The 15,114-nt window shown below is 40.2% G+C and overlaps 1 protein-coding gene across 1 annotated transcript in view; it reads left to right on the top strand.

Moving 5' to 3' along the window:
- PRKG1 (protein kinase cGMP-dependent 1) overlaps positions 1–15,114 on the top strand; it is a 988,282-nt gene that overhangs the window by 815,319 nt on the left and 157,849 nt on the right. Inside the window, exon 8 of the mRNA XM_084845722.1 lies at positions 13,096–13,161. Within this exon, the coding sequence (XP_084701848.1) occupies positions 13,096–13,161 (66 nt within the window). The remainder of the gene's footprint in view (positions 1–13,095; positions 13,162–15,114) is intronic.

Below are 15,114 nucleotides of genomic sequence, written 5' to 3'. Positions count from 1 at the left end.
CCTCTGGGGAAGGAGGGTGACTTTGAGACAGAAGAAGGCTTTTAGACCATGGCAATGTGGCATCCCCTTCCTGTTTTTATTTATTTGTTAAAGTTAAACACATCTATTTCACTTAAAAAAAATTAATCTGCTCAATAACCAACTTTCTCTGGGTGGATTATATAAATAACTTTAAATAGGTGATTATATCATACTAGCTATATTTTAAATAGGTGGTTATATATCATACTAGTTTTTCACAAGTATATTGCTTTTCACTGGCTTCTGCTTTTTCCAATACCCTTTCTCCGGACAGCCTCAGGGTCTCTTTTCCCCACACAATTCACACTTCAACCAATGGTTCCTATTCCACGTCCCTCCCACCCACTGAAATTCTGCAGCTAGACTTACTAACCAGCACAGGCTTAACATACAAGCAGGGCATTGCTGCGGGGGAGGCAGAGGGCGAATCTGTAGTGGAAGTACCACCACCTCCTAAGCCCGGCTGGTCTTGTCAGGGTGGAAGGTGGGTCCCCCCACACACACACACAGTGCCACCCTCATTTTGCTGGTGCTGGTTTTTTCTTTTGTTATTTTCTCTGAATAAGAGGGAAATAATGCCAGCTCATAGTTTCTCTCCTGTCCCAGGGGCATGTCTGGGGAAGGTTGGGACTTTGTATTTGCCCCTGGAACACCCCTTTTTGCTCTTCCCACTGGCAGAGCCTCACTGGCAGTGGCAGGACAGCCACAGACATGGAAAGCTCAGCTGCCATCCAAGGGGAACCTCCACAGGCAGACTTCATTTCTGTTCACAGAGGGGGAAGTCTGCAGTATCCTGCGATCCCTGGGACACCTTCCAGGAATCATAGGATTGTACTCTAACTGGCTTTCCAATGAATAGTGTTCTCTGGCTTACATTCACAGAAACTGACTCAAGAGTAGGCCCAGCTGGGAAGTCCCATTTCAGCTCATTTAGTAACCAATCACCAGCTCCACTTTCAGTTTTTGAACAAACGGCAATTATGTACCAAAGTGTAGAATGCAGGGAACTGGAACATTGTTAGCCTCTAAATTCTCATTTTGGCTTGGCAAAAGACCTTGCCCAATACGCATTTGATCTGAGATCCAAAGTAGTCTGAGAGTTACACCAATATCAGAGACCTTATCTGAAACTACAGTTATAGTCCTACTTCTGTAATATAAAAAGTACCCTTCTGTCCTCCTTGTATTGCTTCTGCCAAAACCAATCAATACACAGTTGAGTAAATAAATTTGAAACAGAATAACAGCAATGCACATGCAATCTATATCTTTTAGGCAAATGTTTCTTTAATAGGACATTTACTTAAACTCTGAATGCACACTTAATATGATGCTATTTGAATTCTGAGCCGTTTATCCTTTGCCTAAAACTAAATTAGCTTAAATTTAGGCTAAAACTATAGTCAAAGACCAGATGAACTGCCATCCTAAACTCCAAATCAATCTTTATTGCTTTAGCCAATTGCCATTGCAAAGACATAATACCATTCCAGAATACAATCCACAACATTTACACTTAAAAAAATACAAAAATTATAGAAGTTATTTACTCTTAAAACAATTACCCCCCCCCCAAAAAAAATATTTTACTCTGCCCTGGTAGGACCCAGATACTAAAACACCTTGCTATTAAGATACTCCCTCCTATTATTAAATATCATCATCTTGACAATCAACCATATAATTTCCCCATTCCTTCTTTATAGACAAAATTGCACTGAAACAATTTGCAAAATCAAACATAACCCGGTATGTCAGGTTTGTAAGGAGAAATAGCAATATTTCCTCTCCTGCCCAGCTTTTTTTTATGCTCCAACCACTTTATAGTGAACTTATGTCTTGGAGAACTACATACGTTACAGTGCAACACAATGTGTTCCAAGCTCTCCAGAATGAGCACATAGGCCCAGAAGCTCTTTCAGGGGAATCCCTCTAGATCAGCCCAGCATAACGACAGAAGGAAAAAGCTATTCATTCTTGCTAGGGTGATTGTCCTTCAGAGGTCTGGACACGTACATTTAGTTATCTACATAGGGAGGGCACACCTGATATCCCATCTTGGGTACAAAGGAGATGTTCTTTGCATATTTATGTCAGCCAGCAATTCGTGAAAGTCCAAGTCCAGTATACATTGCCTCACCTGATATAAAGCTTTTCCCTAGGTGTATGATGACAGAAAATGCAGGGGGGGGAATCTTAACATTGCTATCTGCCTGGTAAAAGATGTAATTCGAACACTGTGGGTCAGATCCAACAGTGCTCTACTGCTGGCGGTTAGCACTGCCAGTTCCCGGTGTGCACGCAACTAGCTGTAGCAGTGGCCTCTACCACTGGTGGCGGCAATGTAGCACTTCTGGGGGCAAGACCAAAAATGGCCGGAAATGCAAGTTTCTGGAACGCATGACCTGCCCCTTCCAAACGTTGTTGATGGTGATGGAAGGGGCTGCACATGCACACTGGGAACCAGCGGTGCTCGGTGCCAGCAGTAGAGCACTGTTGGATCTTACCCTATGTGGAATAAAAGTCATTCCTAGCTTAGAAGGTTTGGGGCTGCTTCCAAAGAATAGCTTGATCCAATATACTATCATCCTAAGATTTACCAAAGATATCAGCTTTGGTAAATTGGTTTCAGGTCATAGTAAAGAAGAAGATGTACCATATGGAGTATTATTTTAAGGAATTGGGATGCTCTCAATCATTTGCAAGTCCATAAAGCGCCATAATTGGGCTCCATAGAATAGCTGCCCCAGAGCCTTTGAGTAAATCTTGAGTGCAGGTGGAATTAATTTGTCTCCTTTGTAGAAAAAGAATTTCACCAGTCCTGTGATTGTTTGGCCTGCATTCTCTTTGGCCTGTGCTACCATGTGGATTTTAAAGGAACATGAGCTGGTGAAAATGACCCCCAAATATTTAAATTGTTAACTTGAGAAATCTGGTTTCCATCATAGTCCACCTGTGATGTTTCTTATCTTTTCCAACAGCACTAATGTGTGCTTTATCATAATTAATAGTTAACAATTAGGGTTCACAACAACTGCAGAAATCCCTCATTAACCTGCTTAGTCCCACCTGTAAGGAGGACACACAGACAGTATCATCAGCACACAATGAAACTGAGGCTGGCCCAACCCTTAAATATACTGGTTTGTACAAAGCATTTGATAAGACAGTAGTGATATTAATTACATAGAGATTAAACAATAAAGGTGCCAACAGGCAGGTGCACTCCTCTAGAGGTAGGGATGCTCTTTGATAATTCCCTGGAATAACCTACTCGAAGCTTCACTGAAGTTTGAGTATGAAGCCAGACAATTAAATAAATAAAGGAACCTATCATCTACTAGCTAGGAGTACATTTTATTGAACCAAGTGGGACTTTCTTCTGCATAAATTTGCTTCACATCATACTACATAGTTCTAAGATGTTATGAGAAGAAGTGTGATCATTTAGATAGCATTTGAAGGCAAACTGAAAGGAAGACTCTCTCTCTCTCTCTCTCTCTCTCTCTCTCTCTCTCTCTCCCTCTCCCCCTCCCTCACACACACACACACACACACACACACACACACACACATTTTGTGGATATTAAAGAAGCTACAGCTTTATTTTGGGCTTTTGCAGAAAAATAAAGTGAGTTAGTGAGTCAAACAGCCATAACAGGTGTCCAGCCAACAAACTCTGTCCTAGTTCTCTGTATGAAATAGCCAGTACCATCTCTAATGGAGTATTATTACTAATAATAGTACAATAAGGACTTGTGATGGTCTCAATCATTGCAAATCCATAAACCCCCATAATTGGGCTCCTTAGAGTACAGGCTCCAAATAGCCAGTACTGTCGCTAACTTAGACTGAGCCTCTGATCACCTGTACCATCTCAACAGGTTGCTTATGTAGGGGATCTGTTTTTAGAATATGCATCAACCTAAAATAATGTATGTGTATTATCCTGTGTATGACCCTACAGGTAAACAACAGGTAAGTAACTCCATCAATATTCTCTCTTTCTCTCTCTCTCTCTCTCTCTCTCTCTCTCTCTCTCACACACACTCTTCTTACCCTACTTTGCATACATAGATTAATGCATGGATGGGGACGGGGATGATGCCATGTGGGCCCATTTTCTGAGCTATATGCATTAGCCAAATGTGAGCTTGATGTTTGTGCTGTACACACGATCAGGAACTATGGTCACACGAGGGTTTCTAATCGTGAGTGCATACAGTTTGATGTATGTAGACTCTTTTTCATGTTCAACTGAGCATGCTTGTGTCAGGATGGGATCAGAAGGCCAAACCAGGTCAGAAGGCTCAACCAGGTGACATGATCCTGCATCTCCCCCACAAGTTCAGTGTACCCATGAAGATAAGAGGGTTTATATCTGATGGTAGAATAGGTGACATTGACCATAGTTGGTCAATGTTCTTAAAGCCTCCACACTAGGATCCCAATCCAGATGCACTTACTCTAGGCAAAAGTGTAAAAAGTATGGAGTGGCTAGATACTGATTTAAAGTTTTGGCCCTAAGTGATCCAACAGGAACTTAGCTTGCCATGGCCTTTATTGTCTCAACTCCCATACTCTTGATTGCTCCCATCCTAGCTTGCTATGTGAAGCTATCCGCCTTTTTGCTTTGCTAGGGATGCTTGAAGAATTTCAACTTTGGGAATTCTGATATGAGCTGATCTGCTCAGCACCTCCTGAACTAATGCACATCAGAATGTACTTGACTGCATTCAAAATACATATTTTGAGAGAAAATAGTTAGAAATGTGTGCTCAGAGAGAAAATATATTTAGAAGTGCATATTTTCAGAGAAAATACTTTCAAAATACATATTTGAATAAATATTGAAACAAGAACTTTTGTGCGATTTAACACCCCCACCCCCAGCCTGATGAATGCAGAAATAGGACATATTAGACTTATGAGTGAACACATTTGAAAGAGACACAGACTGGAAATAGACTGATTCTCCATTCCTACCTATATATTTCATTGAGAGCCAGTGTGGTGTAGTGGCTAGAATGTTGGACTGGGAGCCGGGAGATCCGGGTTCTAGTCCCCACTCAGCCATGGAAGCTCACTGGGTGACTTTGGGCCAGTCACAGACTATCAGCCCAACCTACCTCACAGGGTTGTTGTTGTGAGGATGAAATGGAGAGGGAAGAGGATTATGTAGGCTGTCTTGGGTTTCTTAAAGAGGAAAAATGGCAGGATATAAATGTAATAAATAAATAATGACTAACCCACTGATCTTGGCCAGGTTTTTTATATATATATGAGCTGGCTTAATACTCAGCCTTAACCTGTGTCTTGGCTATGTTTTGTTACATGCAAAACAGCGGATACCTGAGAGAGGCTTCCAAAAGTTTTCCATTAGAAGGTGGCAAAAAAACAAAGTAATTAATGCCTTGTTAGTCTGACCTAATGCTAGGTGTTGAAAAGTAAAATGGTTTTGTCCAGTCTATAAAGAAAGGTAAGAACTTTGAGGAACCATCTGTTTGAGTAAGATTCCATTTACAGAACAGTTATATTCGCTAACAATTCAATAAAACACAGGAATGAAAATCCATCCTTTCCTTCTGGGAATATGGTGTGTGACAACTCTAATTGTTCTCTTAACACTGATATTATATGCCCAGGAAAATAATTCCCTGTGGCTGAAATAATGTCACCCCCCACTGGAGCTGGAAACGAGTTAATTTCTTTTCAAGTCAGCTCACTTGTTTAGATGGGATTGCTAAGATGACAGAGCAGAGCTGCATGCATAAAATATTTATGACACTTCGGAAGGAGTGTCTCCAAAATTTCATTTTAGAGTTTATTTTTAAGCCAATTTATGGGAACATAATATATGTTTTTCCTAGTGACACTGTAGTAGATTCCAAATTATTAGGTAAGGCTGTTACTTTTCTTTTAGTGATGATTTTAGTATACTAATCATCCAATATTCTTTCTTCCCTCTTTCCCCAGTTCCTGCAGTAGGATGCACGTAGTATATAAAAGTCAAGTACATAGGTTGATCCAGGCCAAGTTAGAGAACAATCCTATGGTCCTGGACAAGTGTCCCAGAGACTGTAGGATTGCGCAGAAAAACCCTTCAGAGGTAAGAGACCTCCCCTCCCATGCTCCCTCTCAGCCAGCATGGAAAGAATCTTGCTGGCTGCCCTCCCAGGTCGGAAAAGGGACCTGGAAGAGGAAAGGGGGTGTTCTGATGGGTGGAGAGGGGAGAAGACTGGGCTGGCCAAGATAAAGATACCCCAAGCCTCCTCCAGCCTCCTTCCCTCCCCCTCCAAAGCACCCTCACTAGACAGGCTGAAAAGCCCATCTAGTGAAAATCGCCAAGGACGGACAACAGGGCGGCAAAGATCACCTTTGCCGCTCACTCCTCCAGCAGGGCATAGGGAACTTGGAAGCCGCCGAGTCTGGAGGCTTCCAAGCAGGGAAGGCACAACTGATAGCATTGCGCCCTCAGTTGTGCTTTACTTCTTCCAATGAAATCAGTGGGTCCAGTTAGCCCAGGCATTATTATGATTATGAGTACTGATGCACCCTTTCAATTAAAAAGTAATAAGCACTGGTTAAGCAGATATAAGAAGCCTAGTTTATTGGAGTATTTGACAATATAACCTATAATTTAAATTGACAATGTTGTCAGTGGCAAAAAACAAACAAAGAACATTTTAACTTAAAAAAAAAACAACAACTTTAAAATTCGGTTTTACAGAAACTGTTGAAGCAGTGCTTCAGCAGTGCGACTTCACGTGTTCCCAACATACAGCCTCTGGGTTGTACATACAGAATGAGCAGATTGCTTCAATTCTGCTCCATGACTAGTCTGAGGTTCCATTGCGCCTTGTGTTCTACTCAGATTGTCCCTCATCAAGAAAGGGGAATTTGGAAGCATTGGTAACAGATTTTGCACAAGAAAAAAAAATGTGTATTCATTTGAACTACATACAAAAATCCCTGAAAGAAAACTGTTATGGGCTGTATCCAACTATGGCTTTTCTGCTAGAGAAAAGAACATATGTTTCCCTTTCTTGTACTTTAAAAAGATCTTTTCTGCTCTCTGTAGCTTCCTACGCTTTGCTGCAGTGCCCACTCCAGGTTTTTGAGGATTCTTGGACACCCTCAGTGGGTCCCCTCCCTCAGTGAAAATACCTTCTCACCATCATTGTCACTAGCTGTGATTGCTCCTCATCCCTTGCTCATCGTTGCTACTACTTGTTTTCTTGACAGGCAGAGAGCCAGCAAGCAAGTAGGCCGTGCCATCATCTGCTCCTCCTTATTTATTTATTTGTGATGCTTGTATACCACTGAAGATAATAAAATCCCTCAGCGGTTTACAGTAAATATTCAACTACATTGAAATACAATATTAACAACACATGAAAAACACTTCCAACTACAGTAAAAGAAAAAAACCCACTTCCAACTACAGCTCCTTCTCACCATTACTGTTGCCTAGGCCAGAGCAAGACCAAGAGGTAGTGGCTAGAGTGTTGGACTGGGAGTGAGGAGATCTGGGTTCTAGTCCCCACTCAGCCATGGAAGCTCACTGGGTGACTTTGGGCCAGTCACAGACTCTCAGCCCAACCTACCTCACAGGGTTGTTGTTGTGAGGCTAAAATGGAGAGGAGGAGGATTGTGTACGCCATCTTGGGTTCCTCAAAGAGGAAAAAAGGTGGGATATAAATGTAATAAATAAATAAAATAAATAAATAAATGATAAAGAGGAGTAGCAACTCTAGGGGGCTCTTGTCAGAGAGCCCCTGCTGGGGTGTGGGCCCTTGATAGGTGCCCACCGACCATGCGTTCCCCTTGATGCCAGCTCTGCTTTGCTGGGTGTTTTTTCCCCTGTTTTTACTTTAAAATGACCATTGTGGCTCTCTGTAGTTTCTCAGCCCTGTTGTGTTTCCTAGAGTGTCCATGAAAACTCCAGCAACAGAGCTGAGAAATTGCAGAAAGCTGCAATGCCCATTTTAAACTGCCCTTTTACATTTCCTGGAGTGTCTACGGAAAGGTGTGGTTTCCATGGGTGCTCAAGGAAACAAAGTGGCTGGAGAGAGCTGCAAGGTGTGCGGGTCAGGTTTCCCCTACCGCCCTTCTCAAATGGCTTGCAGATTGAAGCCTATTTCCTTCACTCCATAGAAACCAATAGAAGTTGTTGAGAATCAGGCCAGCCTCTCTCTGCCCTGGATCCAGTTTCTTGGTCACGCTAGACTGTGTGACAGAACATTGGGAAGTGGAAGATAAGCAAACAGATGATATCCACAGCTGTCAAAACCAAAAGGCAATATATAGATTTCAGATACAGTTGTGGCGGTATCATTAGAGTATAGACATTTCCTTTTGATTCCAAAATATTAGAAGCTATCGTCTGGATCACCAGCATGATCACAAATGGTTCTAGTAAAGAAGGAAAAGAGCATAACTTTCTCTGCAAAATCTGTTTCTACATAACACCTGCAATGTTATATTTAAAGGCGACTTGGAATAATATTACAGATACAGCTATCTCTATGATGCTAAATCCTTTCATTTGAAATCCAAATGAAACAGAGCTAAATATGAGAAATGGTATCTCATCATGGGGGAGGGGGAGATGTTGAATTATTGCAAGTCGTTGTGACAATTAAGGAAATCATCACTTTTAATGAGCAAAAAAAGAAATGTATTTTAGAACAGTTATAGTCTAAGAATAGAGCTAGAAATTACTTTTGCAAATGCATGCCCCCAAACCTGTGTTTGCTGAGGTAATGCAAATGGTGTACAGGACTGGTGGGAGGGAGGTACTTAGATCAATCATCTAGTGCGTAATCCTATGCATGTTTAGTCAGAAAAAAGTCCTACACCTCCCAGCATTCTCCAGTCAGCCATGCTGGCTAGGGCGTGCTGGAAGTTGCAGGACTTTTTTTTTTTGTCTTGTCTTGTCTAAAGATGTATAGGGTTGTGCACTTAATTTCAGCTGTAGTATATCTGCCAGTTGCAAGAGAATGCAGCCACACTAACACATGTGAAACAAGGATAAATACGACTTGGCACTGGAGCGTCTGTGATGGTACTCAGCAAGGGAGTTAAGAAAAAAAATCTGACAGCATGGAGCTGCTAAAAAGAATCATAAGGAAGTCCATGACTAAATCATGATAAAGGAGACATTTCAGAAACATCTGATCTTGAAGACTGGCGGATGTGTACGAATTACATACCACTGACATCATATCTGCTCTATAATTTGAATCTGCTTTGGTGGATAAAAAAAAAGATTAATATTGTCAGTTCAGCATAGCCACCTGCTTGGCACAGATTGTGTACAACAGAAGACTATAGCTTCACTGTCTTAATCAAGGGTTCCCTTGAAGAGCTACACTTACTTAGCAGGGCTTCAGTGACAATTGATAAAAATGTTTAGGAAACACGGCATATGGTGCCATAAATTATATACTCTAGCATAGTGAATATTAAATTCATTTCCCTTCCCTTCCCTACTTCCTTCCACCCTTCCATGTGGTACTGAGCAATGAGATGCTTGGGTTGTGAAGTTTAGTTTACCACCTCCTTTAGAGGATACTTGCAGACAATGCCCCCCCCCCCTTACTCTGCTAATTCTTGAAGCTGCATGGTCAAAAGAGGTTTAGCAGATGAATGTGCAACCCATTGTGCAACGACCTGCACAATGGTTGTGCAGGCATAATGGGCAACCACTTGCACAATGGAAGGATTCGGTGGAGCTCTGCTAGCACTATTTAAAGTTGCGGAATTTAAGTTTGTGGAATGACACCGTTGGATACTAGCCACTATAGTTATTTTTATTTTTTTTATTTAAATTTATGTTTAGGCTGCCTTTAAGGGCGTGACCCTCTCAAGGCCATATATGAGATAAAAACTATATATAAAGTGCATGCAGTAAACATCAGTAAGTACATATTTAATAAAAATCCATAAAAACAGAGCTTACTAATACCAATGAATAAAAACAGACATTACCAATAAATCCAGCAGCCCAAGACACTATGCCAGCCAAAACAGATGGTTCTTCAGAGGTTTCCTAAAGACCAGAAAAGAAGGGGCCTGACAAACCCCTGATGGAAATGGATTCCATAAGTACACTATGTTACCCTGCATTCTTCATGTATCCACCTGTCAGGTAACTTTTGCAATAAGGTGTTAATGAAAGAAAAGATAAAAGAAGATGGATGTTACTTTTATCTCCTAACATACAAATAATAAGTGAATAATACATGTATTAAAGTCACTAGAAAGGCTAGATAAATACACGTTAATTATATTTAATAATATTATTACTCAGCAATCACATTTGTTCTTCTCCAGAATGACCTTTGGTCCATTTTAATTACTGGTCATATGGCCTGTTTTCTAGAATTTTACTGCATCTTTTATTTTGGTTGTATCTAGCCTCTTCAGTTTGATAGTGAAGAATGATGTGTCTGTTTCCCAGGGAACAGGATAATAACGAAAAGGGTTTGGTATGCAGATTAGCTCAGTCCCTTGTGTGGGTTAACAGGTGTCATGTTTAAGTATGTGCTGGTATAAAGCATTTGCTGCTCAGTCTGTTGACGGGTGAACGGCTCAGTGCACCAGAGCTGTTAAGTACTGGTGGTGAGAGGAGGTGCCCTCAAGTAGATGAACTTTGTACTTCTTTGTGGCTCAGCAATATACTCTGCTTACATTTTCCAGTGATACACAGGAGATACTCCCAGAGCAGCTGTGACCTTTTCCAGTCTAGAGATTTTAAGTTGGATGGTCTGTAAAATTCCAGAGCTAGTCCAGAGTGCAAGGTAGGGTCGCTGGACAGAAAGAAACAGTAGTTTTCCCAGGAAGGAAAATGGTAGATGTAAACTGTTAACTATGGGCTATTCAGACAGTGAAAGCGACTCTGAAGAAGAGTGCTATCTCTCTGGAAGTAGTGATGAAGATTACAGTCTTGAAGTTGAAGCTGAAAAAACATCAGAGTTAGTGCTCACCAAATTGTATTTTCATTTTCATAATGATTTTATGCTGGAGGTTTGGGGGGGTTGGTGCTGTGGTTGTTTAGAGTGGTGCATTGTAATGAACACTTCGCTTGGACTAATAAAAACAGGATTATTAATAACCTACTGCATGTTTGGAAGTGGTATTATTTCTCACATCTTAACCTACCAACTTACAAAAATTGACATTAACCTAGAAGGATATTATGGAACAAGATAAGAACCATACTCTGGACTGGATAGCGAGCAGGGGCATGGGGTAGAGAAATGTGACACAATGTACTTGAGTTAATATTCCTACATTTGTGTCAGTTTTTTTAAAGTTTGAGTTTAATTTCTAAAATAAGCTCTAGTAAACTCTATTATGTGGCAATTTTCATTCTGTGTATGACTCTTTAAACATATTATATGACTGGGAGTGAGATCCATACCATTTTTTTTTTAAGAAAACACATATAAATTCTGTGCTTTGCCTTCCTGCTTTGACACCACAAAATCAATTTTCTCTATGCAGCATATGTAGTGCCATCAGTAAAGGTAACCAAAGTCCGCAATAAAGATGCATATACAGGGCAATATGTAACCACAACATTCTGCACTTAGCCATGCTTTGGCAGGGACCTGTCAGGATTTATGTGTCATTACAGGCTTGCTGGTACCATAATGTGATTTATATATATCCCTTTTGAAAAAGCCATATTGTATTGCCAACATGACTGATACTGCATTCATATTAATAATGCCAAGGGTCAATTTATATACTTGTACATAATGGAAAAATAGCATTTTCATCAAAAAGAGAAGAGAATTATTTTGTAGAACCTCTTTTGGTTGAACAGTATTTCTACAGAGAGTGATAAAAGTAGCTCTCAAAGTTCCAAATGGCCTTCAAACAGCATCACAGCACTCTATGATGCTAGAGGTTTTACAGCATTAAAAAAAACAAAGTCTGTCTGTCTGTCTATTGAGATTTATAAAGGATTAACATACTTTCCAAATATGAGGATAACATGGGACCAGTAACAAATTGTTGCAATGTAGTGTGCTCCTATTCAGAGTTCCAGCTAGCCATGGCCTTTTCCATGATACTCCATTAAGTCCCCTCCCCAGTTTTTGTTTTGTTTTTCCCCTCCAGCAGACAGTGCTCTGTGCCCATTGAGCCATGTTAGGTCCTCATTGGACAGTATAAGATTTTTTCCTCCTGTAAGGATTTTTCCCCTAAAGTTGTTCGTAGTTTTGAAACCTTGGAGTTCCCCCAGGCCTGCTGATACCTGCCTTTTGTGCAAGGATTGGCCCTCAGAGGATAAGTTCCCGATTAGTATATGATATTTTCAGAATAACAATGGTGTACAGGCCCAAACTACACAACACAGGGGCAGGCCAAGATCTTAAAATGAGCCCCTGCCAGCTGCTGTTTTCCCTGTAGTCCACATCCTGTCATCCCCCCCCACTCCTTTAACTGGGCTTCAGAACCAGAAGGCCATGCAGCAAGAGCTCCAGAGGGAAAAACCAAAGGGGAGGGGGAAGGTTCAGTGCAATTTACATTGCAACCCACCTGCCATTTCAATCCTGAAGAGAGTAGGCCCACATTTAAATTATATGAGTTTGCTGCCATCTCATGTAGTCTTGGATGTAATCTCCTGAACAACTTGTTTGGTATTTGCTCTGTTCATAAAAATGACATGAAAATTATGTTGATGTGATGGCACTCCATTAAATATTCATGCCTCTTATGTGGCCCATGGTACTGAATTAGCTCTCCGTTTCTACAGAGCTGAATTGCAAAATCACAGACACCATAACCAAGATAAATGAATTGGTTAAAAGGCATATAAATGACCAAGCAGCTTATCTACTTGGAAAATGACTTCTTATGCTAATGTTGGGTGAACATTTCCAAAGAGCTGCAAGATTTAAAACACACACACATTATTTACTGTAAATGCTTTAAATATAATAAATCTCTAAAATATAATTCCCATTTGAAGATGCATTATTATGCTAATGTTTTACAGTACTGTGGAGTCAATTGGCATATTACTGTGTATGTGTAAAATATATGTTGTTGTCCTTTCAGGGAAGATGTCAGGACTGCCAATGTTATTGCTGCAGAAGCCGTTACGTGTCTTGTCATTGACAGAGAGTAAGTATGCCGTTTTTAGCATATGGCACTAATTATCTCAAACTGACGGTCATTGTAGTTGTCCATTAGGCTTAGGAACTGAGATTGTTTCACCTTCCTATACCTGGGGGAGAACACTTGAAATGACCCCCAGTTCAATTCCTATGAGGTCTCAAAGAACATGGATACCATATTCTTTCATTGTTTTCTATCAGTTCCAATCTTCCTGGAGTTGTGAATAATAATAATAATAATATACTGATTGGTTAATGCTTCCTTATCTTAACTGCTGCATCACTATGAAGCAATTATTGTGTTGTTAGATGAGATTTGTCATTTATATTGCAATTTGTTGGATGTGCAGAGTTTCATTTTTCCTCACTTTAATCAGGGTTTAAATGACCCCAGTACCTCTTTAATGAAATCCTCAAATTAAAGCACACATAAAAAGGGATGCAGGGTGAAACACTGGATAACAGTTGACTCCATTAACACAGGAGAACACATGGAGTGTAAAGCAGTAGGAAAAAACTTTTAAATATTTTTGGTATTTTTCTGAGGACAACTGTGAATCCAAATGTGTAGGAGAGTAAATATATAGAGATATGTATAGCTCCAAAATATCTTTCACAGTGTATTTATTAAAGTCTAAGAAAACACTGCTTCAAATATGTCAGTTATTTAATTTATGACCTACCAAATTTCCACCAGGGCTGTGTCCAGTATAAACAGATGGTGGATGTTAAGATTGTCAACTAAATAGCTTCTGTGGCACATTTACAAGGAAAGTTCCATGTTAAATAAGAACAGCCGTTATTCTGTATAATCCATAGGGAAAGAAGGAAATTAATGAACCCAATTAGACACATTTGGCAGATATTCATTGAGGAAAAGCCACTAAATAATTACTCATATTTTATTTGAATGATTCTGTGCAAACATTTTGCCATTGGAACTTAATCATAATTAAAATAAATAGGTAGAATTAATTCAAAATTAGTCTTTAATCATTTGGTAATTAATTATTCTTGCGGCAACAACTGAATATGTTTTTCTTTTGCTGCTGACAATGTCCTTGAAGTAGCAAGAGGGTGCAAATATAACTTTAAACGTCTAAGATTTGAAGTTAATCCACTGTATACCAGAGATTTCAACAGCGTTGTGCAGTTGACTGTGACTGCATTAATGCTATTTATAGCAGAATATGTACTTAGTTGTATTGTGACCCTGGAGATCCTGATTTTGTTGTCAGTGTATCTGTTTCCAACTCTCAGTTAATTATATACATGAAGCTAAGTAGAGAAACTTGTCATAGATTAGTGGAAACCTATTAGGCTTTGTAAAAAAAAAAAGTATGTGCTAGAAGCCTCAGTTAATAGCATACATCAATACTTTCAGGATTTTACCTCATGCAATACTCAATCTGCACATTGAAGATGCAGCCCTGAAGCCATTTATATCTTGCTTAAGTCACCATAAAATCTATGACCTCAAACTTAAATATATTATTGTTGGGATCAGAGCTCCATAATGCAAACAGAGCTCCTTTAATTAAATTATAGAGTTCACTACCACAAGATGTGACAAGCTTTGTTGTTGATCAGTCGTTAAGTCGTGTCCGACTCTTTGTGACCCCATGGACCATAGCATGCCAGGCCTTCCTGTCCTCCGCTTTCTCCCGGAGTGTGCACAAGTTCATGTGACAAGCTTTGTTGTTGTTGTTGTTGTTGTTGTTCAGTCGTTCAGTCGTGTCCGAAAGGGAGTAGACAAATTCATGGAGGTTAGATCTATCAGTGGCTAATAGTCATGATGGCTGTATGCTACCTCCAGGTTCAGAGGCAGTACACCACTAAATACCAGTTTCCAGGCATCAACAGCAGGAGAGAGTTGTTTCATGTCCTCCTTGTGGGCTTCCCAGAGGAATCTGGTTGGCCACCGTGAGAAGGAGGATGCTGAACTTCCAATTAGCAAAGG

This window comes from Heloderma suspectum, chromosome 3 (genome assembly GCF_057233095.1).
Source record: "Heloderma suspectum isolate Gila_16-S chromosome 3, 16-S_ref, whole genome shotgun sequence".
Taxonomy (NCBI): Eukaryota; Metazoa; Chordata; class Lepidosauria; order Squamata; family Helodermatidae; genus Heloderma; species Heloderma suspectum.
The sequence above is the reverse complement of the archived record's forward strand: the minus strand, read 5'-3'. Positions and strand labels throughout refer to the sequence as shown.